The sequence below is a fragment of the Anoplopoma fimbria genome, chromosome 11 (assembly GCF_027596085.1).
Source record: "Anoplopoma fimbria isolate UVic2021 breed Golden Eagle Sablefish chromosome 11, Afim_UVic_2022, whole genome shotgun sequence".
Classification (NCBI taxonomy): Eukaryota; Metazoa; Chordata; class Actinopteri; order Perciformes; family Anoplopomatidae; genus Anoplopoma; species Anoplopoma fimbria.
Window position 1 is genome coordinate 6,905,247 of NC_072459.1, and position 27,535 is coordinate 6,932,781.

The following is a 27,535-nucleotide window of genomic DNA, read 5'->3' on the forward strand; positions in this document are numbered from 1 at the left end:
GGATTAGTCTGTTGCAATTATTGTTTTCGTAGTAACTCGCCTCTGCACTATACTTTTGCTCTGGCTTATGCTTTAAGATGCTTGTTTAAGAAAGGAGATGCACTTATGACTTCTGGTGACTAGTAGTTCTCTTGAATACCTATGTTGAATACACTTCCTGTAAGTCGCTTTGGATAAAAGCGTCTGCTAAATGACTGTAATGTAATGTAATGTAATGTACACAACTCACGAGTGAGGCAAATAACACTGTTTGCCACTGTTGTTTTTGTTTGTTTTATTTTCTTTTAGATCATTTGCAATGTTTGCTTTTATTAATCTACTTTCTTTGTGTTTTTTTTTTTTGTTTCTTCCAGGAGTTTACTGCTTAGTCTGATGACGGTTCGTGATTCTGAGTATTCAGTATTCACAGATTAATAGACAGACTCCAGAAGGGTTTTGAACATTAAAACATCAACACTGTTATATTTCAAGCTTACTGTGTGTGGCAGTGTCTCCCCAGCTGTGTGTTTAACATAAAGGTCAATACAGGAAGAAGCAAACGGCCAACAACCTGTAGGAATCAAAGTCCAGCTGCTGTACCTGTGAGCTGAGGGGTTTTTCTGCTCTCCTCTGGTCCTTAACGTTTCGCTGATTGTTCTTTGTGATTCAGAGGAAACATGGAGCAGATCAACGACCATCTCTGCAGGTACAAAAACTACAACTTTGGCATTGGTCTCACAACTCGAGAGCACATTGATTCCCTCCAGAGCTTCGAAATTCGAGATAGTGACGTACTCCTCGTCACTTATCCAAAGTCAGGTGAATGAGACAAACTCTTCTGCATCACAGTAGTTACATTTATATTTTTTTCCATGCTGGGAACACATTTACTGATTATATGGTGTCTCATGATGACCCACAGGTACCATATGGACTCAACAGATCATCATCTCCATCTGTGAGTTGGATGGGTGTCGAAATAAATATCCAAACAACCTTGAGGAGATGCCATGGCTGGAGTACAGGGAGGGTCGAGAAGATTACGCCCTACGACCTTCTCCACGACTCTTCTCCTCTCACCTCACCCCGGTTCTCTTGCCCCCAGGACTGAAGGACAAGAAGGCAAAGGTCCAGTAGTCCTTACAGTATGAAGACTATTTCATATACAGTATACCCTATTTTATGCGTTGCAATGCTATTTCTGCCTCTGGTTGGAGGCTAAACTGCATTCTGTTGTCTCAGTGCAATGACAGTGAAGTTTAAACTAATCTAATCTAAAAGTTTTAAAGATTTAATGAAAAAGTTCAATGATGAATTAGAAACAAAAAGAAGTTCCTTTTAAAGATACAGTAAAAGGCATTTCCCAGTTGTATTCCTGCGTCCCTGTGTTATTTGATCACTGTGTTAAAAAATCAGTAACAAAGTATTTTACATAGTCTTTTAATTGTTGATGACTCGTCCTGCACCCAGTGTTTCCAAAAACCGTCCCAACAAAAAAGGTTCTAGGTGTCTAGCTAGCAGCACCAATCATGCAAATCCTCCCGAAGCTCGGGTTCTGGTGGCATGGAGGGTGTCCAGCTAACGTTCAACAGCATGTACTGCCTGCGCTGCAGTGTCACAGAGCTGGTTGAAAATCGTCAGTTTCCCTTTCATAACCTACTCGTCCTCCTCCTGATCTAACTAAAAGTGTATAGACCATGGTCCTCTGTAGCTCCAGATTGCGATGAACTCTCAAAACCCCAGAAAGTATTTGATTTAAGGCCCTTTTGTAACTGTACACCACTCAAGTGTTTGTATCACTGTGAACTACATCATAGTACAGAAGCTAAATGAATGGGCTTACATTTTTAGTATGGTCCTATACTAAAATATAAAGGTATCATTAATTAGTGAATTTTTGGAATGGAGGAGAGAATGGTATGTGCTCATCACTGGGTTGTTTTTATGTCAGATTATCTACGTGATGCGGAATCCAAAGGACAACATGGTTTCCTATTACCACTTCAGTAATAACTGTAACTTCCTGGAGTCGCCCAAGAGTTTTGATGACTTCTTTGAGCAGTATCTGATGGGAAATGGTAAGAAACCTCAACGGCAGAATCTGGAAGATGATAACCATCTGATCATGAGGAAGAATCAACAGTAAGATTGGTAACAGCATAGATACTATAGTGTGACTTTTCTATTACATTTTATGGCGCACTATACTCCGACTGTGGCATGCTACATTTTATTTTTTTACAGCATACTATACTGTTGTTTTTGCACTATTGTTTGTACTATGAGGTTTTTTTTAGTGTTCGGCTGCTGTTACATGCACATTACCCCTTGTGTATAAATGTTTTATCTATTATACAGTTGGAGCATCATCCTGGTTTGACCACATCAGTGAGTGGCATTCAAAGAAAGACCAGTACAACATCCTCTTCCTGACCTATGAGGACATGATTCTAGTAAGATCTGGTTTTCCCTGGCATTGTTTTTGGGCTTGCAAACAATCAATTTAAAAGTCTAATTCTTATAAATTATTTCTCAGCGTTTAAACTTGTGGTCTTCTGTTTTTCCTCTTTTAGGACCTGAAGCTGGCAGTAACTAAGATCTGCAACTTCTTAGGGAAAAACCTGAATGAAGCAGCCATTGAGCAAGTTGTGGAAAAAAGTACATTTAAGATCATGAAGAAAGACTTAAAAGCCAACTATGAGTTTTTGCCACAAGACAAGGTGAAGAGAGACTTCATGCGCAAAGGTAACGTAACATGAATGCAGCTCCTGTGCAGAAAAATCTAAACAGATATTAAGTATAGTTTTGTTTTTTTATTCATTGTAGGTAAGATCGGTGACTGGAAGAACACCTTAACTGCCGCTCAGAGTCAAAGAGTTGATCAACGCCTTCATGAGAGACTTGGCGATATGTCTCTGAAGTTCATCTGGGAATGAGCAGAGCAACCCCACCAAGCTTAAGATGTTGACACGTTTTTAATACTGTAGAATCCCCTTAAATTTACTAACACCGTCTGTCTTACACTTTCAGTTACGAAGCTGTTAACATCCAACTGTTAGAATTAGCATCACAATCATACTTTATAACCGTTGTTTGGACTTTTGACCGGGAAAAATAATCACACGAGCAGAAACCACTAACAAAACTTGGTTGGCCAATCTGTTGTCTTTATTGAATGTCACAAGGAATTAAATTGTGTTTCTTTACGTATGGTGGTGGCTTGCTTTATTCACTGGAGCTGAATCCACACTTTAGTTCTCTTCATCTAGAATGAGAGAAAAAGAAAACAGTTATTAGTAAACAAAAACAGGATTAATATGGAAACTCTAAGGTATCAGATAACAGCTGCGTTTCAGATTGGAGTTGGTTCAATGGGCAAAAAAAAAAGAAAAAGAAAATTGGAACTTTTCTTCTTCTACAAAATGGGACTCAAACATGATTGAAATAGAATGAATGAAATATTTTTCTTTCAGGATTTTATGTGCAATGTTGTTTCCCATTCATAATAATCTAAAAAACACAATGATAAATTACCCAGTCATAAAGTGAAATAACAGTTTAATGACATGGATTCTCCAACTTTACAAACATTACGGTGTTCATATCGACATGCAGCCAAAGCTCAAGCTGTATCTGTACATACATGAAAGTACTCCACATGGAGTAAAAGTAGCGACACCAACTAAATCCCACCTTCTTCCTCCTCATCCTCTTCATCTTCCTCTTCTTCCTCCTCTTCATCAGAGCTGAAGGTCCCATCAGGCAGGCTGTACACCCGAATCACTTGCTGTTGACAAAAACAAAAAACAAACCCATCAGCACAACAATTCACAAATACATGTAAAAAACAGTGAGTCTTAAATTCATCCTTGAAACATGAGGAGTAACGGGCGGCTCACCTTGTTGGGGTCCTTGAGGATGAGGTACTTGCCCTCGTCCAGCTTGCGGCAGATGTCGATGACGCAGCGGAGGATTCCCCAGGCGTTCTCCATGCTCAGGTTGATCTGGCTGGCGAACTCGTTGGGTTTGAACTGCTGGGTTCCCAGGACGACGTGACGAGCGGAGTCCTTTGTGTGGTACCGAGACACGTACCTGAAGAACACACAGATATGCAACGACTACTGTCAGTCCACGCTTATATATGCTGCTCTGGTAGAATGCCTGCTTACTGTCTCCTTAAAAGATAACGCAATCTTTCCTTAAAATAGCCAAAATTGTGTTTGTGCTTCCATTAAAGACGTTTTAGTTTGTGTCATGGCCATCCAACCCAAGAAACATCAGAGCAAATGTTTTCAGGTCCAAAGGACAGATATAATGAGGTTGTTTCAGGCAGCGTGCTTGCTGATGTGATAAGAATGAAAACCTGGAACAACTCCACTCAGCAAAGTTATCAAGATAACACGGTAAACCTGCTTCTTAAAGCAGAGGAAACCTGCCTCCACCAATGCTAGCAGCCTGCTGTGTCATTGTGGTAATGCCTATTCAGAGTTCATACACATTTATTTTTCCTAACTTTGAGGAAAATTGTCATGACCATACATTTTCATAAAATATCTGTGTAAACATAATTAAATTATAAAAATCCATGTCAACATGTAACACAAGTTATCTTAATTAAAATGAATGTCAAGCTATGACTGTTGGAGAATATGACTTTAATAACCAGGGTTGTGTCTGAACATGAACATTCCTGAAATGGTCCCTTGGACTCGTGGATGATAGGGAAGCCCCGCCCCTACAAGCAGCTGTCAGTTTGTCACTGTGGTCTAAAAGGTGGGTGTTTTAAATGTTGAATGCTTAACTACATTTAGCGTGCCCTGGATTCTGGTCTTTCTCAAGCCATATAAATTACTAGACCAAAAGGCATTGGGCAAATTTACATGTCCTCAAAAAGTACATAATTCAGGCTGGACTGTGACATTACCCCACTAAGAGAAAAATGTAGCGTTAAGAAAATGATCTGCCCAAATATTTAAGTATTGCTGTGGCAGATCAACATTATTGCGTATGAAGTATTATTTAAGTACTGGTCCCAAAATGGCCATTTTTTTCAAATAAACAAAACTCGTGAAAAACTGTTTCCAGTTCACTTGGTTCACTTGCATACAACAGTCCTGCAATAAATCCTCCCTTCAAGAAGATTATAACGTTTATTTTTAGTTGAAACGTTTGTAGTTATGATGAACTGTTATACATACAGCTGTTTCTTTTATTTTGTCCACCTCGTTTATATCAGTGAGGGTCGGCTAAATAACAAAAACAATGCGAGGATTTATTGCTGGACTGTTGTATTAGACTGCATTAGTTTGAGCTAAGTGTGCCTTATACACTGATAACTGACTTCATATCTCTAAATCATCAATGAATGCTTATAAACTATCAACAGAATTAATCTTAAGTAACACAATGTAATTGCTGTTAATGTTCTTATTAACGTGTCTCAGTCTCCCCTGCTTGTATATTCTTGGTGGCACTACAGTGGAAGCTATATACTAATATTATAATCTAGCCTCCAGCTCTATACCTCGTGTTTTGGTTCATATATAGTGTGTAAGAATCTCTCGTGTGTGTTCCTCACCCCAGTTTGAGGTACTCTGATCCAGCCAGCATGGCGCAGCAGGTCCAGCGGGCCAGTTTGTAGCTGTTGTTCTTCAGCTCGGTGGCCAGGACGGCTCCTCTCTGAGAGTCCAGCTTCTGACGCCAGTCCACTCCGTTACAATGCTGATGATACAACAGAACAGCAAAAGCCTCTTAGTTTTGAGAATTTAAAAAAGGATCTTTTTTTTTTTTTTTTTTAAATAACACACAATGAGGATTTTTGTTTGTCCCAGATATGAGTCCAATAGGACCTTAAATTCATCTTCAGTCTTTCACTTGTGGTAAACATTCTGAACATCCTGGCAATTCAATTCAACGCTGGCCTTTTTGCTAGCAGAGTAATTATCAGTCTGGTTAAGTTTAATTTGAGTCTCTTTTTGCTGAGATCATTACTCCCTCTTGTGGATTAAAACCGAATACCAGTCAAGAATATGGACTGCTGGATATTTAGCTTTAAAAAAACAGAGTATTGTATTTTAAGTTCAGTCAAGATGATCGTTTAATAAATGACTTCAAGGGGAAATTAAAGAACACTTGAAAAAACAAGCATGTTTTACAGCCTGGCAATATATGAAAAGTATCTCATGACTTTTCACGCCATTAAAAACATTGATAAACCCCCCCCCCCCACAACTGAAACTAGTTTCCCTCGATGCTGCCTCTTACCCTGGAGTCCCACTCGTTCAGAGTCTTGACATTAATGAAGGACACTTCTCCGTTGGCACCAGTCATCACTCCATCGTGTTCGCAGCGGACAATCAGATCAATGTCTTCCCCGAGCTTCCAGTGACGGTACCTAATGACACCAATATATGAGAGTGTGTGTTAGGAGAGTTTTATTAAAAAATTATCTAATATTGCCAACACAAGTAGCTTATCAGTACACTAAGCCAGGACCAAGGCTTACAGATGTTTAGTAAGACTAACCAGCAGGGCTCAGTTCCTACCTGTAGGCTACAGATGCCACCTCGCCCTTGTCCGTATCCTCCTCCACAAATGGGTTGGGGGCTGGAAACTTGTAGCGCTCTCCGCCCTGAATAAAAGGGAAAAAAAGGATGACATATGTTCATGAAAAAGTCAAAAGAAAAAGACTAATGTGTAACGTGCAAACCATGCATTACTGGAGGTCCTTGCTGAAGCAAAGGTTTGACATTTTGAACACGTTCATATGCTTTTTGATGGAGTTAGATGAGGAAATTGATACCAATCTCATGTCTGTCTGCTGTAGCAAGTGGCTGGTTAGCTTAGCTTAGCGCAAAGACCGGAAACAGTCTGGCCTGGCGAGAAGTTAGGGGTTAAACTTGTGTGTGTTCTTACAACGCGTAAACACTGCTGGCTGAAGTTGTGGTTGATGTATGTGGCCTCCATTGCCAAGTTACGAGGAGAGTTGAAGGAGTTGCCCTCATCCTGCGGCGGCTCGTTGGCGGTCTCACTCACGGTGAGCAAATCTGAGAGGAGCAGATGTTACAGATGTTACAGCGTTAAAGCAACACAACTGGAGTAAAAGTCCTGCATTCAAAACCTTACTCAAGTAAAAGTATGTAAATAGCATCAGCTAAATAATACAATATAATATTGATAGTGGAGTAAATTGTTCCCTGACAGTGTTTTACTAATGTATCTGGTGTTTCTGGATTAATATTACTGCTTTATTAATGTCACATCTGGATATACATGGTTTTCACTGGACAGGAAGGGGATGAAAAGCATTAGTGTTGTTAAAGCCTCACCAAAGTCAGAATTGTCTCTCTTGTCAAAGAACAGCTTGTTTCCCACTCTCTGCACGATGATGTCCCAGGAGTTGACTGAGCGTGTGCAGCACATCAAGGTGGCCAAGATGGCATCAGTGGCAAACACATTACCCTGAGTCTTAGCCAGCTGAAAGAGAACAAGAAATATAAATGTTGTTGTAAAAGAAAGCATCAAAACAACATAAAGTTGTGATGATGTTGTGTTTACTGAAGCAGCTCACTATGTTAAAATCTGTTTACCTTGCGGATGACGGGGTCATCAGTGGTGGTGACGGTGTGGAAGATCCTCTTGATGCTTTTCAGCTGCTTCTCATTGCGGGTGGTGATCCGGTCAAAGGCCTTGTCATAGTGCTCCAAAGCACCGCAGCACTCACTGCAGGAAACAAGAGCTCGTCACCTTCTGTGTTTAGAAGTTTCCTGACTGATGGGTGAGAAGAGTTTCACTTACATGTCATCAGGGTCAGCCACCTCCATGTATCTCATCTTCATCAGTCTGGGGAAGTCCATCTCCTCCTTCACCTCCCAGTCGCTTCTAACCTCCACGGAGGAGTCTCTGGGTTTCAACTAGGCCGTTAAGTACATGGACATGGAGAGAGAGAGGGCGGTATAGAGGGGGAGAGAGAGACAGAGGGCGATATAGAGGGAAGAAGAGAAAGAGAGAGCGAGAGAGAGAGATAGATAGATAGATAGATGTTTTGTAGAGAGAAGGATTGTATAGAGAGAGAAAGATGGTTGTATAGGAAGAAAGGATGTTAACATCAACGCTACCAAAAAAACCCAGAATAAATAAAGAAGAATCAACATGCTACAAGAATACAAAAATAACACATTCCAAAATTCCACACTCATCTATATTTAAACAAATTCTCTAACATATGTTCCCCCCTCATGTTTGTTCTGAGTATCAAGTAAAGAGCTGTACCTAACAAATGTTTTCATTATTGACTAAATGTCAGTTATTTTTTCTCAACTAATTGTTAGGCCTATAAAACAGTGACAAATGCCTGTAATTTCCCCACCAAACAGTAATCCTTTTTCTACCAGACTTCTAAAAAACGTGAATTGTTTATTTTGAATAATGACAAAAGAACCCACACATAAATATACTAATTATGAATAAATCTGATTAATGTACAAATAGTTGTAGTTTATAATCATTCGATTAATAACTACAGCTCTGATCAAGCAATAAATCAGAATAACCGATCGATACCTGGGATTTTTGGTCCCACTTCTGACGGACACCAAACTGCTTCTGGAACTTCTTCTGCAGACGCATGCGATCCCTGAAAGACAAAAATGTGAGATCAATCTGAAGTATTTACAACGTGATCAGCTGTCAGCACAATGCGAAAATGTGACGTCATACTGGGATTAAAAAAAAAGAAAACATCCGACAGAATATTTCTCACCTCTCCTTTTGCTTGGCGCTCTTTGGGAGCGTCTGCATGTTGAACTGAGTCATGTTCCTGCGGTCCTTGTCCCTGCGCAGATTCCTCTGTTGAACCAAACAAACGCGTTATGAGATACTTAACATTTCAAATCAACAGGGTGATTTATTCATTGTTCAGTGCGTCTGAGTTTTTTTTTACCTGAGCAAACCTCATGCGGTTCCTCTGGTAGGCCGTCTTCTGTGTCTTGGCCGTGTCCACCAGCTGGAAGCTCGTCTCATCCTCCTCGTGGAAGTAGGCGTACTGACTACCGCCCCCGAACTGAGAGGAATACTTATCTGAAAGGAAAACAAATGCATAATAAAATCAACTGTAAGCCATTTAATATTCTGTGTTCCTTTTATTTATCCAACGAATCTTCAAAATATGTATAAAAGATTTGAACACTTCCATTAACAGCATTGATGTTTAGATTTGCGGTTGAAATAAATTGAATTACATGCAAGTATATGAGTTTGATTGCCTGTTATTTCAAGATGTTTAAATGCTGTAAATGTTTATTTGTGGTGATTAGTTGACTTGACAAACAGCTACATTGAAGTTGTGTATTCCTTGCCTTTCAAATTGTATTTTCAATTGTTTTCATACAGACATGTGAAGTAAATGCACTAAACTTGCCTCCTTTTTAGAAGGAGGCACATCTAGAAGGGACACCCAAATAAAATCTACATATGAGGACAGATATCTTACTTGTGTATCTCTTGTCTTGATACGTTGCTCCAGTCCAGTCAGCAACCTGACAGAGAGACAAAAAAAAAACCAACATGAGGAAAACTGAGGTCAACTCGGTTCCTTCATTAAAAGACATTTAATAATAATTATTGTGAGGAAACAAACCTTTCCCAGACGGTCTCCTTTGCTGAAAGGCTGGTAGGGCATGTCCTTAAACTTCTCTGGGACCGCACAGGGACCCCATCCGGACGGATTGTCCTGGATCACAGGGGCGTTGAACTTTGCCATGACCTGAGATCAGAGTGAAAAAGACAGAAAAAGTCTGTAACCTGAAATTGTGTCCAAATATTTTTTTAAAACAGTGCACAGTGTAAAGGTCTAAACATGCACAGGGTCTCAGGCAATGAACAGCACTGATCTCTCCAGCAATGCACTACAATAAATAGGCACTGATCAGCTTGCGCAGTGGGCTAGTCATCATTGACCCCTGAACATCCTCCAACAAGCTGGTACTCAACAGGAAAGTTTACCTATTCAAACCGGGACCTCAATCTGCAACCGACAACCATTTTAAATACAGATTAAGCTGCTGATTCATTTATTCTGTTATATATCATCAGATATTTAAAAATATTCATCCCATTTAACCAGAACCTAACGTGACACTGAGACAAACACACTAAAACTCACATAGAAGGAAAATGTCCAGCAGGTTCTTTATAAATTATTTAAGCACTTATTACTGAGACTATTGTTACTATAATTCAGTGAAAATACTAATCCTATATGCACTGACTCACATCTTTTCTTACCATTATTAGCAGTGAGTAACTTCAAAGTTAGTTCACAGTAGTTCCACTTTAAAAAACGGATCTTTAATTGTAATAAGAGTAACTTTTTGGTTTTAATGGATGCCAAATACACCTTATTCATCCGTAAAACAGGGGGTGATGAATAGAAGGTTAAGTGCAAAGATCAAACCTTAAGAAAAGTAAGAAACAGACCCAACTAGGAGAAGTGACATACGTTTATTTAAGATGGCATCCAGGAGACTGTATTGAATCATTTATTTATATTCTTGCAATTAAGCTTAGGGGTCGGTCAAAAGGGTTGCTATATCATAGTTATAATAGTTTCTGTCTATATATTATATATATATATAATATTTCAGTTACTGAAGATTCTTTACTGTTTTTTTTATTGCTCATTTGCTTGTTTATATTTATTTTTGATCTTGTTTTTTACTATGTCTCTTGTTTGCACTATATCTACGCTGCTGTAATCCTGTAAATTAAAGGATTATTTTATATATAATATTTCAGTTACTGTGGATTCTTTACTGTTTTTTTATTGCTCATTTGCTTGTTTATAATAGTAGTTTTGATCTTTTTTTTTTTTTTACTATATCTATGCTGCTGTAATCCTGTAAATTAAAGGATTATCTCATTATCTGATCTTATATCATACAGCATCTTGTCTCGATCAGCTGCTCCAGCTTTACCTTCTCTTGTACCGGCGTGACGTGCTAACGCCAGAAAAACGAGCTAATCTCTAAATAATATAGACAAGGACACAACCTGATTTACTGAATATAATCATCTTAACGATATCCACTAAAGAGAACCAAACCTTCTCCCCGATGGTGAGTGTTTTATCGGGTGGTTAGTCGTTTAGCTAACGGTGGCTAACGCTAGCCATCTTGCCAGGTGGCCGCGCTAGCATAGCTAAACTAAGCTAAGCTAACTTGGGTTTGCAGGCCGCAAACACGAACACAGGCCTCTCTAAAACAGAACTATCAACACGACTGTAAACGGCGGCTTTTCATACGTCTGTGTTTATGTTTCTGTAATCTTACCGTGTGTGTTGTGACACCCTGTATGGACTTTTAATCCAGCCGCTCCTCAAAATGTGCAAATCCCCGACGCAGCGCCGGTGTGAAAGGAAGTGACGAGTTGCCGTAAAGCGGAATCTGATTTCTGCCGTATTACGAGTGCAACTGTCGTAATGCTGAAGGTTCTATCGGGGCGATTGAAAGACATGTTATTTTGTTATTATTATGAATAAATATATATATAATTATCATAAAGAGATTATATAGACGATATTTTAATGGTTGCCTTGCCTTGGTTTACTAGTTACTGTTAGATATAATCACGAGTATATACTGCCCCCCGGTGGTCATAGAGCGTAACTACAACTCTTCATATATAGTGGCTGACTTGATTTTAGCGGCGCGCAATTGTAATTCCTCACTGTGACCACTAGAGGGCAGATTTTATTATGATTAAATTCATTTTCTTTTCTTTTTTATTTGTTTTTAGCTTTTTAATTATTATATTTGATTATTGTGATTGTTTTACCCTGTACAGCACCTTGAGATTGCATTGTATTTTAAAGTGTGCTATATAAATTAAAATCCATTATTAGAAATATCATTTTTTTTGTGGAATTCCAAAGTAGGTTTTTAGAATACTAAAGAAACGGTTGAATTGTTTTAAAGAATATTACGTTTTTATATTTCAAGACAGTTAGGTGTGTCGTTCATCCTATGATTACCGAGTACTAACTTTAGCAAGGAGGTTGCTGAAAAGTAGCCCACAGATGCCTTAAACTTTTTTAAACCCTTGTAGACTATTGTCGCGAATTCCCTTCAAACCGCTTATGCCCAATTATGCCTAATGTCGCTAATTTGCCTAATACCAAAATGTATATCTATTGTATGTGCTATATTGAATGACAGCAAAAAACACAAATAATATTTTTTTTATATAATTGTAAATAAATTCAGGCAATAAAGGACTACACATTTTTATTTTATTTTCATTGAGCAAGATTACGCAAAGAATAGTTCTATACACTATAAGCATTACCAAAATAAATGCTTAATAATAGTAATTTCTAAGGCCTAAATAAGCAACGGAAACAAAAAAACAAAAGACAAAAAGAGCAATTTAAGGTACAAATATCCATATCTGAAACTGATTAATTAAAAATTCAAATTACTTTGACTTTTTATGTATGTTTCATGACTGTTGTATTGCCTCCGTTGCTAGAACCTCCCTTATTTATAGTATTATAATTGAAAGGATTTTATTTTTTTTACATTTATTTTTAAATGTGTTACCGGAAAGGTGTTAATGTTATCACATCTATCTTGACATACAATGAACTGTAGTTACCCACTGTCGCCACTAGAGGGCAGTTAATCTTATACTCACTGATGACAACTGTGAATATTCATTAATTCTGTTTTATTATCTTTATGTATTTATTGAGGGATGATTGTAACTAAAGTGTTTGCTAGAGGTTTGGTCTCTGGCAACAATGGAGATATAAAGGCTAACAAAGCATTCCAAAATTGATTTTATTACAACTAGAGTTACTATTAATATTGGAAAATGCCACAGCAACCTTTATGTATTTATTTTAGAGTGAAGATTTTCCAACCGTGACTACAATAAAACAGAAAAAATATATGAAAACTATTTTTCTCGTTTCTGATAAATCACAATTTTATTTTGAAAGGATTGAACGGAAATACTACAATGGTATCATGTCTAGCTTGATTGTAATTCCTCATGTGACCACTGGAGGGCAGCAAACACTCATGATTGTCAGGCAGAAATCTGTTTTTAAAACAACATCAGTAAAACTGCAGTTTTATTAAATGTTATAATTTATATTATAATTATTTTAATCACAGTTATAATGTGGTGAGCGTCTTATTATTAAAAACAATTATAACGAAACCGTTAGCCACTGATTTATTTCTAGTGATGCAGTTCCTCACTGTGACCACCGGAGGGCGGTGAATACTCAGTTTCTAAATACACACGTTGGAGTCTCAATGAAATACTATCACTTCCGGAAAAACGTTTCACAATAAAACAATCAAATAATAATAATAAATAATAATAATAATAATAATAATAATAATAATAATAATAATAATAATAATGTTATTCAAATAGCACTTCTAAAATGCAATTACTCAGCAGTTAGAAAGTGCTTTACAAAGGCAGACATGACATATAATATATATATATATATATATATATATATATATATAAAAACACAAATACATTTCCACATTGCTTTATTTAACATATACACACAAGAGAGACACTGCCTCACAACACAGGCCAAGGAGACAGCAGTGTCTCTAATATCATATTTTATCATAATATTACACAACAAAGGCAAAGACATGCGTAAAATTAAAATCAACACAGCGTTATAAGGCAAAGACACATAGTGCACATGCATATGGTACTGCAAATTAAATCAAATGACATTTCATGTAAAAGAATATGAATAATATATGAATGAAAATATGACTATTACATTTTCATTGTCTTGTTGACAAAAACATCTCAAACTTTTTATCAACAGCAACAAGTGATATCAGACGGTATAATAACTACAAAACTACAAGAACGCCTGTGACCTGAATAAATATTACAGTTTTATAGTGGAAAATGCACAGCCTACCTACAAAACAGACCAATATACACTTATATTTATAATACATATATACTTTATATTATTGTATCCCTTTTCTATTCATTCTAATAATAATGTATTCCACAGTAGGTATGTACAGCCATAAGAATACATTTTCAAAGTTAGATTATAATTTCCATCAGTTAATGATCAATATTATAAGTATTATTATTTGCAAATTGTATAATGTAAGGTTTGCACATAACCAGAACAGCATTATTCTTTTACAAAAATAAAAGCCTGTAAAAATTGTGTAAAAAATTGAGAATAAAGCAATTTCCTGTTAAATCTTTTGCTGCGTTCGCATCCTGTCCTTTCTTGTTTTACACAGGAAATTAAAGAAACATCATTGAAGCTTTGTTCAATATCCACCAGAGCATTTTTTCGTTTTTAATAATATATTTTACAGGTAAATAGTCTTCATATAAACACCTCACTCTCTCACCCACTGACTCACAGACTAGTGTCTATAGAAACACCTCTGTATGACGGATCCCGTTCTGCTCCAGAAGGATCCCTGAGGATCTTCTCTGCTGTCACTCGTGAGGCCTCCTGTGTATTTTTACAAACAAACCTCTGGATCTAATTAAGATGTTGTTTACACACCGCAAAGGTCAGGGAATCTGATTAATTAAGTAAGTGGTAGCCTGTCCGTGTGATGGATGTCAGTTACATGCAGTGCAGATATATCTGAGGGGATTGGTTGTTAGGTGATGAACGACGCTTCCATCTTTGCACATCTGGTCTTTTCAACACCTGCATTCATAAATTCCCTTGATATTTAACAAACCACTGTTCGTAACTCAAATGCATGTCAACGGCATTAATCTCTATGTGATTCCTGTCATTTAAAAATGTTCTCAACGTTGCATCATCACCTGGCAGCTGCGCTGTGACGCATATCAAACACACCCACATGTCGTCCTGCAGGGATCTTTGGAGCTGATGGCAGATGGTGAACGCAGTGTGAGCAGAAGTCATTTTGCTTCTCGACTGCTGATTATTTCTGTATTTTTACTTTCTCACATCGGGTTAAATGCTAACAGGTGGCCAGTAACAAGATCACTGTAGTACAATTTTGATGTGCTGGTACTTTATACTTCTAATTGTATTTAATCATATTTTGAGACTTGATATTTTCTAGCCATCACTTTCTTCCAGTCTTACTTTTAATATTTGATGAATTCACATGACATTTTCCACAACACATTGATGATCCCCAGAGGATGAGCCCTTGTGAATTTGGTGATCCTAATGACTTTTTAGACCCAGATCCAGGAGACTGTTTATCGACATTTGTGTCTGTGAGTGAAACAACTCATCAACTAGGATTACTTACAGACATTTACTACATAGATTGATGGTCCCCTCAGGATGAATTTTAATAACTTTGTTGTTCCCTTTAGTTTCCATCTAGCATTCATCATCAGTCAATTTGTAGTTTAGGTTTTTAAATGCTAAACTTATATAAAAAATTGTGCATATCTGTAATTTTAAGCTACGCTCCCAAAACACAAAATCTCTCCAACTCACTCCAATATAAAAAGAAATCACTTTTTCAGCTTCTTCATCACATTTTGTAGTTTGTCTTTCAGATTTGATTGTATTAGAAAAAAAAGTTGGTGTCCTTACAGCACAAATTACATTAAAAGAACAGTACAATGCTTTGGGAAATACTCTATCATATCTGATAAAGAAACAGCCAGTTAGCTTAGCTTAGCATAAACAAAGCTGCTACATCCTGTTTGTTTTATCTGTATAAAACCAAATCGTAAAAATGAACACGTGTTTTTTGTGTTAGCAATTTTCTCCTGAACCCTAATTAACCATCAGATACAGAACTGATAAATAAGATAATTTAAAGGATATTAAAGATATTCTGCAACACAAAATGTTTATTTTTTTCAGACTTTCCTCTAATGTTTTCTCAATTTATGTTGCTAATTGCTGGATAAGTATCGGCATTGTAGGCCTCTAAATATATCCAGTAGAAAACTAAATAAGTAAATAAACGAGAGAAAAGCTTCAGAGGTGATGACGACTGAATGATGAACATTTAGTCAGGAAACATAAACCACAAGAGTTTGTGATCGCACACTCATGAAAAACATGATTAAGGATATTTTATCATCACAGATTAGAGCGACACGTAAAATACACAGAATGAATTCCATTACTGTCACGTCATGAAGACAGATTCCTTGTTGACCAGAACATCCAGTGTTTTGTAATGTAAGTTATTTATGGATGAATGAGGAAACATTGTCCAACAATCACAGTCAGGGTTTGAAAGACGATATAAAATGTGCATGAGAAATGTTTTAATCCACTAATCTACATCTTAATTTGCATTTCTGATGTGTTTGTTGGCCTGAATATTAATTGATTAATGTGCTGCTGAGACTGCTGCTGTCAATATTATCCCCACCAGGAGAATCATGGGATCGTTCACATCAATGCTTGTGAATCTCCGTGTCCGTCCAATTCTAATCACTCATTCTGCTGCAGCAAACTGCATCTTATTTCTGTCTCATGATGGCTGCATGCTCAGGGACCTCTCACAGTTTCTCAAAACACCTTTTATTGACTGTTTCATACGGTCACTGACTGCCTATTGACTCGTCACTCAATAATCTGCACTGCAGCCAGAGACACAGTAGAGGAAAAGATTTGTTCACTTTTATTGTTTTGGACGGACATCATACTAACAGCTCACAGCTAACAGCTAACATAACTACTTCTACACACAATTGGTGTGTTTAATTTTGCTCTTATAAAGATTTTATTACTTAAAGCCAATTGCCTGCATACATCACTGCTTTGATTTTGAGTTTAAATGAAGTGTTTAATGAAGCCTGACTTTCTAGTTCTGTAAGATATTTCCCTGCTCGATTGTTGCTTTTATAACCTAATTAATGCTGACAGTGTGTGGAGTTCATCACATCTTCTCCCTATTATTCATGTGTGAATAATAATAAATAACTTATATGTGTTGCAAGAAAAAAATCCTTTCCATGGAAAATTTCTTAAAGGAATAGTTAATTAATTTGTCTAACAGGCGTCTTTGCTTTCTAACCCTAAGTGTCAGATGAGAAGATTGAAAGCACGCTCTCGTGAACTGTGGCTATTCTGAATTTTTAGTCATGGATGTTATATAATACTACTAATTAAGACAAAGGTCAATAGTTTCATTAAAACATATTTTTATTTTTTCTTATTTCTCAATGATATACTCAATAGCACATTTATCTTTATCTTTATGGCTGAATATTTGAAACTGCAGCAGCACACTTAGAAAGAATCAAACAAACACGATCCAGTTTCTATAATATACAAAACCAACCTGCAGAGAAATCTACCCTGGAGAGATGTTGAAACACAACATGTGCCGAGAGCTCATGTTCTGTTCCTGCACTTTAATCAACACCAACACACTGAAGTGGCGGTTTAAAGCAATAAAGACTCCGTCGGCGTCACGAGTGGGATGAAACGCCTCGTGCATCCTGATTACTCTGTATTAATAAACATGCATTATTCTATATTTGCATGTGCGGAATGTGCAACAGAATAAGATGAGATATTTAGTCCGACCCAATGGAAAGCATTAATGTTCATCAGGATCATCTGTGTAGTTGTTGGTTTTTTTATGCACATGGTTTCCATAGTTTCTCCGGCCAAAAAAAGTGAATAATAGGCTGTTAGAGTTAACTTGTCCATATTGTGCGTGGGTGAGATTATGTAGGCAGAGAATCTCACTGAGTCACCAGCAGCACATCGACTGACTATCACCTCTCCTCCGCGTACAGAAAGCACAGGTGGGTTATCAGCGAGGGCAGTCGGGGATCAGACGCGCGAGCAGCTCAGTGTTTGTACACACAAACACTAGTAAACATCGTACACACACAGAGAGAAACACACACCACTCGGCCTGAACGAATATCCACTCTCATCAAACTGTCAACCCCACCTCCCTCCAGGGGTTTTGGCCAATAAAGTACAGCCAGGCAAATCCCTTTTTAATGTGCCTTTAATGATGGTTTCATGCTCCTCAGCAGATCCTTGCAGTAGGGCCAGCGTGGGCGTGCGGGCTGAAGACCAGCCGAGAGCTGTAACAACCGGTCTCACTGTATTTACAGCCAGCTAAATATAACCGGAGTCACAGTGTGTGGTGCGTTTGCACTCATGAATGAACTGCTGGGAGGTGAGTTTTTATCATGAATGATGGGGAGTTTAGATTTAGAGAAAGATTACTTTTTGTTTTACCTGCATGGTTCTCATCAGTGGTGGAAAATGGAAATCAATACACAGTGAAATGTGCCAAAATCAGAGTTGGAAGAAGTACCCAGATCTTTTACTTAAGTACCACAGTGTAGAAATACTCTCTAACAGCTCAAAGCCATGCATTCAAAATCCTTCTTAAAGTTACTACAAGGAACTCTCATTTTGTGTTGATTTTGGCCGTCCCTGTGGACTAAAGTGGTAGTGTTTCAGAGCACCAGAGTCCCTTTAGAAAACCTCTCATTTTACTGCAGCAGGGTCTGACAGTCTGCTCCGCTCAGTCCTGGTTCTGGTTCTCCCGTGTCTCCCTTCCCTCAAGCAGGCCCAGCAGTACAGCCTGGGTCTCCAGCAGCATGGTGTCGGTGTTGACTCCCAGCAAGGACGGAAGGAGCAGAGAGGAGAAGCTCTGCTTCTGGAGGAGGAGGAGGAGGAGGAGGAGGAGGAAGAGGAGACGCTGCTGCCGGGAGCTGAGCTCTCCTCCTCCCTCCGGAGCTCAGACTGCAGGTCAAAGGCTGCAGAGAAGCCGGATCTGGGCCGTCCACGGTGGACTGGTCTCTGCTGGATCTGGGTCTGTCCACGGTGGACTGGTCTCTGTTGGATCTGAGTCTGTCCACGGTGGACTGGTCTCTGTTGGATCTGGGTCTGTCCACGGTGGACTGGTCTCTGTTGGATCTGGGTCTGTCCACGGTGGACTGGTCTCTGTTGGATCTGGGTCTGTCCACGGTGGACTGGTCTCTGCTGCAGTCTGAGCTGAAGGAGTTTCTGGTGAACCTGCATGATTTCATCTGATTTTACCAGAATCCGACCCGGTGGCACCGATGACAATATGAGGGAGGTAATCCTCCACAGTCAGTGTATTACTACAGTAGATTTAGATTTTGGAGAAACAAACACGAGTACCAGCAGTAGAGCAAAGCAATGTACTGCTGAAGACGTATCTTAGACACTAAAAAACCCCCAATATAATTTGAATAAGTGAACGCTATATTTAAAACATTTTATCTTGCAGGCAGACGGCCCTTTCTGAAGAAGAACTAAAGCCTTAATCTCTTCTCTCTTCAAAGACAAACAGCCTTGATTCATTTCACATTTGGAAAATATTCTGGATATAATAAAGAGCAAGATATAAAAGAAAAAGAGTGAGATATGATAAAAAAAAATAAAAAAATGCAGTTTAAATCTTGGAATGATTTCTGTCCTGTAAAGAGTAACATGAGAGACAAAGTTTAAGAACCACAGCTGAACATTTTATCATGAAGTTTTTTTTTCTCAGTCCTTCTAATTAATCCTCAAACACTACTCCAGTGATCACGCATTGCACTCATTGTTGCTCTCAAAGTGGAAACTGTTTTATTCCTTGTATTCTTCTTCTTGAACAGATCTGAAGACAATTTGTTTTAACTGAGATATTACATTTGTACACAATCCCAAAGCCAGTTTGAGTTTGTTTTACATGATAACTGATGTTCCTGAAATAATTCAGCCACATTAAGTGTTCAACCATGAAAGTTTCCTTCTGATAACAAAATGGTAAATTATTAACTTTTAATCGTAGTTGAACAGGATGAAATAAAGAACTTATCTTGACATAAGACTTTACCTGTTTGAATCTTTGTTGCACTGGATACTACACTGACGCAGGAAGTTATGTGTTATTTTGTTCTGAACAGAAATTTTGCTTATAAGCAAACCCCAAACTTATCACACACAACTTTAAGTTTTCAGGGAAACTTTCACTCCAACAGCTGCCTCGGGCCTTTCTGCAGGTTTCAGTCCAGTTTCATCTTTTGTTGCACCAGCAGTTTATCATCCCATACTGTTGGACATCATATTCTCATGTCTGATATATATCTGTGACTGTCGCTGTACACTGCTGCTCTGAAGACACTTCAGCAGCTGTATGTTAATTAATTTTTTTAACTGTTTTTGCGTTCTTGAACTATAAATATTGACACAGAAGAATGAGTTTCTTCCTTTTACTGTTTGCCAACATTTTTGTGAATGAAACTTTCCCACCAACTTTCTGGCAAATTAAGGGGCGTTGATTCTGTTCATGATAAAATATCATTCATCCGGCTGAAACGACCAATTTAGTTAGTCCACTTAAGAAAGTGTGGTGGAACAATCATACAAGCAAACTTCAAAGAGAAAAAAAGACAAGTTTAGGATAAGATTACATATCTACATAATAAATGTTCCTGCACAAGGTTATTTGTTATTGAACGTACGATATTGGTTTGATACAGAAAAAGTCGAAAGCAACATGAAGTGTGAGATAACTTTTTTATAAACATTTAAATGAAGATCAGATGTTTCACAAACCTTCAACAAAATGTTTTTGTTGCCCAAATCTAACCAAGGCCTAACCTTGTACTACATTATGTAAGCCCAACATCCAACCCAAACACCTTGCTAAAACCTGCAATTAAAATTTAACCCGGCTGCAATTATATCTCCCTCACACATATATAAACATAATTTATAGGAGATGCTGTTGCAGTCATTGGAGTCCTAACTAAATAAAGTAATGGCATCAATGATCAGATAATGTGTAGATGGTTGCAATCATTTGAGCGAATGATCGACACATTATGGAATAAAAACTACAACAATCTACAAGATACATGTGATGAAAGTAAATGAAGGCACAACTTTGTACATTCATATTCATGCATATGTACACGTTATAAACAGGAATACATGATGTATGTTGGTAAAAGTTTATCAACTCCTTCAAATGTTAAAGAAACTGAGTCCACTGATCCAAGAAAAAGTATCTGTAGTCTGTTTGAGTTTTCCTCAAGTCTTCATTATTTATGTGGTTTTGTTTTTTTACAAACAGCTCAGTGTCGGCTGTCCCGTGTCCTAATACTGACACAATTCAAGTAACGTACAGTCCTTTATAAGTAACTTATCTCCAGTGAGGTGCTCTGGTCCAGTGTTTCCTCTGGCAGAGTTTTAATGCTCCCATTTTTGGTTCCATTGAGAAGCAGCGGTACAGTCAGCGTGGATCCGTTGGCTCCATCTTTCCCCTTCAAGTCACCAGATTTGTCCCTCCTTTCTGGGGACGACAGCTCCGCCCCTCCTGGAGTCGCTCCTTTCTCGGACAACAGAGGCTGCGAGCTCTGCGGCTGGAAGCTGCCATTGCCGTTTTGGGCGATTCTGTAGATCTCGGTCATTTCTGAGACGTCTTCTTCGTCGTCGTCATCTTCGTCCCTGGCCGCCCGCCTCAGGCTCTCCCTGGGCATGAGCGCCGACCTGCCCTCCTTCTGCTGCTGCTGGCGCTCCATGGGCTCGAGGTTCTCCACCTTCCTCGTGGAGCGGCAGAGGGCTTTGCGGAAACCCCTCTTGAAGTTGTCCGACAGGAAGCAGTAGACGATGGGGTTGGCGCAGCTGTTAGCGTAGCCGAGCACGACCACGAAATAGTAGAGCCCCTTGTACTCTGAGGGCAGCGACACCAACAGGTTGATGATGTTGAGGGCGTAGAACGGCAGCCAGCAGAAGACAAACACAGCTACAACGATCACGACCATGCGTGTCACTTTTCTTTCCGACTTCCTGCGCTTGGTGGAGGTGGCGTGGACTTTTTTCCCCGAGCTGCGGATCTTGAAGACGATGAGCAGGTAGCAGAGGCAGATGATGAGAAGAGGGCAGAAGAATCCCACCGTCGAGGTGTAAATGATGAAAGCCGCCCGCCAGATGTTAGCCGGCTGCGGCCAGGCAATGTTACAGGTTCCTCCTGCTTTCTGGATGTTGGCAAAGATCACCACCGGCAGAACGACGAGAAACGACAGAGCCCAGACCGTGCCGTTCACCACTTTGGCCGCCTGAGGACGCCGCCACTTTGACGACCGGATGGGGTGGACTACAGCGAAGTAGCGATCAATGCTCATCACCGTCAGGCAGAAGATGCTGGTGAACTGGTTGATGGAGTCGACCGTCATCACCAGGCGGCACATGAAGGAGCCGAACGGCCACGACTGGAGCGTGTTCTGCACCGCCAGGAAGGGCAGACCGATCATGAAGAGCTCGTCAGCAATGGCCAAGTTGAGGATGTAGATGTTGGTCACCGACTCTATCTTTGAGTAGTGCAGCACAATGTGAATCACCAAAGTGTTTCCACCGAGGCCGATGATACACACGATTATGTATATGAGCGGTATGAGGACCCCCTCCACACTGGGACCTGAGGGGACATCAGGGACGCTGCAGTTGGTGGAGTTAAACAGCGTCTCGTTCAGAATGCTGTCGTTGAACATGAGCAGAAACAGGGGGAGTCCGGGCGACGGGCTGGCGAAGCTGCCGTTCTCCCACGTTTCATCCGTCATCTCTAGCGCGGGAAGCGAGACGGCACCCATTGATGTGCTCTTCCTGTCGCTTCGTCCTTCTGTTGTCTCAGCTCCCAACCATCTGTTCTGTTGGAGGAAAAAAAAAAATCAATTAGTTATCTAACTGAATAGTTTTCTATTTTCTTTTAATCTCTGAGGAGACTGAATAGAAATAAAACACATTTTTCTCTCCCAAGGACCATGAGAGATTCTTTACAAACACTTCCAATGCTCAAGTGCTGCTGACTTCAAAAGCACATTTCTTTCTTTATTGGGAAAAAATTTCAACCTTGAAACCCTCCGGCAGGTATTTGACTTAGATCTTACAAAAGAAGTTTGTGTCAAGTAATTCTGCCCACTAATGTTTGCTGATATGTTCTTGTTGTTTGAAGAAACATTATAGACAAGATTATTTTGAAATTACACACTTTCACTACATATTGACTTTTAGGACATGTAGATAATTTTCTTATTTGTTAATTATATCAAATCCGCCCCGATGTTCTCAGAAACACCAACACCAAGAAGTAGAAAACATTCATTCATAACTACAGGATGATTTAATTCATCTCAGGGTCACTTTTTATACTCTGAGTGCCTGTTACCGTATTTGACTTAACACAAATATATATATTAATTTATGGACATTTCTAGCAAATAGGTGATGCAGCACATTTGCATCACAACATTGTTGTCTTTTTTAAATAAAAGCAGACTGCAGTGATCTTTTCTAAAGATTATACAAATAGCAAAGAGCATAAGGTTATACATTTATGCAGAGGATGCATTCAGATGTATTTCTCAATGTAGAGTAAGAATGACTTTTAAAAATGTTCATTTTACGCGTTGATTGTACTGTTTAACCGTCGATAATGTAGCCGCAGTAAATCCCATGTTGCAACAAAGCTCATGAGGATAGTGATATTAAAATGAGAATAAATGTTTATTCTTATTTTATTTACCAAGTCAGTTTGGGGTGTTTGCACATTGATATTATATTACGAGAAATGAGCACAAAACAATCATAAAAAAACTGTATGTGATGTCATCAACATGTTTACAATGAAAAACATAGAAAGATAACACTCAGAGTGTCAGAGACAAAAAGAAAAACACAGGATACTGATAAAATGATGGAGAGCAGATGGGGACGAGGTGGATATGAAACGATGAGTCATAGAGCAAGCAATCAAAACTGGGTGAAGATGGATGTTTGCAGGGAGATTGATTTGACCACAGCAGCTATATTTGGTCGGACTATTGATATGTCAGGTATATTAAACAGAGTGTATTCCCACATTTCGGCCATGCTGATAATTGAAATTACATTAGCAACCCAGCAGCTTTCTGGTTAACATGAACTGGGAATATCCTGTACTGGGAGAGGAGAGTCGGCTGTCAGACACTAAGAAGAGGTGTGACTGTTAAATATCTCCTAACAGATGGTGCACTCGCCCACACATTCACACCGTCATTTTAATTTAGAAATAAAGAGGGAAACAAAAGAATGAGCATTTATTCAGGTTAATATTAGCTTTGCTAGCAGTGTGAGGCTAAGGATGGCAATGTTGGTCCGTTGGTCCAGACTGAAATATCCCATCAACACAGATTGACATTCATGTTCCCCAGAGGATAAATTATAATGAATTTACCTAAAACTATCAGACGCAGCTGTACTTTGTGTTTAGTACTAATTAGAACATTTTAGCATGCTAACATGCAAAATTAAGACGGTAACATGATGAACATTATACTTGCTGAAAGACCTTTTTACACCGGAGACGAAACGCAATTAAGTTCGAAAATACAGAATATTCAGGGATTTTTCACGTCCAAAACTTGAACACCATGGCTGACATGCAATTGTACTGCAAATACCTTAAGCATTATAACTATAGTAGCTATTTATTTGTTGTAAGTATTAAGCTGTTTTACTCATAAGACGTATTGTTAAATTATTCAAATGATTCGTTTGCAGATTTTTTGCTTTTTCTTAGCATTCTCTAAAAATGTAGTAAGTATAATCAAGAAAATGTACTTTAAGTATAAAAGCAAAATATATCACTATTGCAGCCTAATGGGCTCTTTAGTTGTTACAATTTAATATATTATAGTATTAGATTATTTGTATAGATGGTGGCAATATAGAGCTTATTTTATTTATTTAAAGGATTCTCCGGGGTGGTTTAATTTAGGCCACTAATGCATTGTAGGCTTTTAAAATCTTCCTCCTCCGCAAAGTCACTAGTAACAAAAGCCATCAAATAGGGAAGTAGTGAAGTGGTAGTGAAGGTAAAAGTACAATATTTCCCACTGAAATGTATATTTGAATTGAAATAGTAAGACACATAACATTAAAACACTCACATAAGGTACAAGTACTTCAAAATTGTACTCAAGCACAGTACCTGAGTAAATGTACTAAGTGACTGTAACACTGATTCTGAAACTGAAATTAAATGTGACACAATAGTACCACTATATACTACAAAGTACAGTGTCAACACATTAAGGCATATGTGTTTGCCATTTCATTTCACTCTTCATTAACTTCACAGCTGTACCACAGAGAAGTCAATCTCTTACCACAATAAAAGCATCGTGAGCACCATTTCAGAGGAAATACTTTCGACCATTGCCTTTTTTTCCCCAAAATGTTTAATGTTGCCTTCAGAAAATCGACGTGAGAAAAACACAGATGTGACCTGGGCTCATTGATAGAGTTCATCAAACAAACCGGCTGAAAGGTTATTGTCACCTCGATGGCGACAGCTGCAGAGTCTATTAAAAAAAGGCACCATTGTCTCTGTCTTCCTGGAGTTCAATTTAAAAGACATATGAAAAACAAACAAACGTCAGAAGAAGAAAAAAAATCAAGAAAAGAAGAGCTGAGTGTCTTTTTTATGAGACCAGAGTAGCTTCTTTGATTTCACCGCAACGTCACATTAATCATTTTTCAATATCTCCCAATTCCTTCTGATTGCGGACATTTCACATTGAATTTGACAATCTGGATCACCATGGAAACCAGCTAAAGGAGAAAAGCATGAGATCAGTGTCGTAAATCAAACAAAACCAAATAAACAGGAGCACATGGCAGCAGAACAAGGAGAGATTTTCACTCTTCCTCTCCTTTTTCTCCAGTGAAAATGCTTCAAAGAGAAAAAATAATAAATACACACTTCTCGCCTGGGCCTTGGTGATGAATGAGAAATACAATAGAGTAAAATAACAACAGCTCAGGTCGAGCCCTCATGCAGCCATTGAAGGATAATTTCAATGGCAATGATAACAAGGATTAGATTCATAAATTGGTTTCCTTGAACACTGAGCTGATGCTGTACTTCAAATGTAAAGAAGAAGCTTCTCTTTCTATTCACGGCTGCAATCTGTGAAACCACGGAGGTGTTATCTGTGATGCTCATTTGCATTTATTATAGATTCAAACATAATTTTCTCCTTCCATTGATTAGTTGCTGTACGTCAGCATAAGCTGATTTTTCTCTCTCCAAATCTTGTCCCTCTTGTCTCGTTTTGCCACAGCAGCTCTGGCAATGTGCATGCAGATATTACATTTAGATAGTTATCATCATTCATGTGAAGATAAAACCTTTTTAATATTGCTAAACTTGCTGTTGTTTTCCCTGCATATTCATACCGTTCTAAATAGAAAATCTCTGGTTTCATCGTTTGTGAAGTCCAAACAGACCCAAAATAAAATAAATGGCTGTTAAGCTACAATGAAAAATAAAAGCAAAAAGGAACAGAAAGATACATTTTCATGACACTTGTCTTGTCCACTCAGTCACTTCAACTAGCCTTGGTTCATATGCAATCCTACAAAAAGTTACCCCTTTTTTAAATGCGTTTTCCTACGAAAGTCCAACAACACGTGTCAATTTCCGCCCGTTAAATGCATACGGCCTTTTCAAAATAAACTTCTGTCTTCACAGAACACAACTAAGTTAGATTTAGGCAACACAGATACTTTGTTAAGTTTAGGAAAAGATCTTGGTTTGGGTGAAAATGACTACATTTTGCAAGTTAAGTGACAAAAACATCACCGTTGACTTCTTGTTTCACATATCTATACTGTCCATCAGGGGCGACTCCTCAGGTTGTATAGAAGTCTATGAGAAAATGACTCTACTTCTCTCTTGATTTATTACCTCAGTAAACATTGTAAACATGAGTTTATGGTCTCAATCTCTAGTTTCAAGTCAATACAGCATGATGTTCATTTAGTAAATAATGGTCCATTTAGAGTCAAATAGACCATAAAGCAGGGTATGCTTAAGGCGGGGCTACTGTGATGGACAGGTTGCTGCTGCTACCAGAGACGTATACGCCGACTCTACGTCACTCCTCCGTATTACAAATATGGTCATCACTGTTCATTGGTTGCAAAAAGAACAACATGGTGATGGCCGTAATCCAAGATGGCAACAGAAAAATCGCCAAACTCAAGGCTTCATAACGTCAGTCCACAAACCAATGAATGACTTCATGATGACTACGCCCATCTCTTATAAACACACATATTTGCAGACGTCCTTGCATATGAAAAACAGAGTGTTAATAAATACCAAGCAGAGATAATCAATACATCCGACTGATCCTCTCGTGAGATAAACTGTCGGCTCTCAACCCATCTGCTCCTGAACCACAAACGCTCGCGGCGGCGTCGGCTCCAGACACGGAGAAGATGTACTTTTAGCCAACAGGAATAATCTCTCTCCTCAGATGTATTATGGTTCCACATGGACGGATTATGAGACAATGAAAAAAGGCCTCTCGCCTCGTCCTCCATGTAAGAGACGAGACTAACAGACAGGAAGAGACTCTTAACAGCTGCGCTGTTCGTAGTTTCTTTTTTTGGTTGTTGGGCAGTTTTTTGTGGTTATCTATGGGCTCACCTGACTTACATGCACCTGGTAAAATGTGTTATCACTGTGACTTTCGTCATCTGATCGTT

At 38.6% G+C, this 27,535-nt stretch overlaps 3 protein-coding genes across 3 annotated transcripts; 1 reads left to right on the forward strand and 2 right to left on the reverse strand.

The window, feature by feature from the left end:
- Nucleotides 1–574: 574 nt before the first annotated feature.
- sult3st1 (sulfotransferase family 3, cytosolic sulfotransferase 1) lies at nt 575–3,185 on the forward strand. Its single transcript, XM_054607433.1, has 6 exons — nt 575–798; nt 902–1,107; nt 1,931–2,057; nt 2,338–2,432; nt 2,553–2,724; nt 2,806–3,185. The coding sequence occupies exons 1-6, from the start codon at nt 657–659 to the stop codon at nt 2,913–2,915; spliced, it is 852 nt and encodes a 283-aa protein (XP_054463408.1). The 5' UTR covers nt 575–656; the 3' UTR covers nt 2,916–3,185.
- eif3d (eukaryotic translation initiation factor 3, subunit D) lies at nt 3,126–11,415 on the reverse strand. The gene is made up of 16 exons (XM_054607432.1): nt 11,307–11,415; nt 9,617–9,742; nt 9,470–9,515; nt 8,921–9,057; nt 8,741–8,826; nt 8,542–8,614; nt 7,777–7,892; nt 7,569–7,701; nt 7,308–7,455; nt 6,895–7,025; nt 6,525–6,610; nt 6,244–6,373; nt 5,558–5,700; nt 3,879–4,071; nt 3,673–3,766; nt 3,126–3,244 (listed from the first exon to the last, which is right to left on the reverse strand). Exons 2-16 carry the CDS (start codon nt 9,737–9,739, stop codon nt 3,231–3,233), a joined length of 1,653 nt encoding a protein of 550 aa, XP_054463407.1. The 5' UTR covers nt 9,740–9,742; nt 11,307–11,415; the 3' UTR covers nt 3,126–3,230.
- A 9,717-nt stretch (nt 11,416–21,132) lies between these two features.
- Nucleotides 21,133–22,590, reverse strand: sstr3 (somatostatin receptor 3). The gene has a single exon (XM_054607764.1). The coding sequence runs from the start codon at nt 22,588–22,590 to the stop codon at nt 21,133–21,135; it is 1,458 nt and encodes a 485-aa protein (XP_054463739.1).
- Between the last annotated feature and the right edge of the window lie 4,945 nt (nt 22,591–27,535).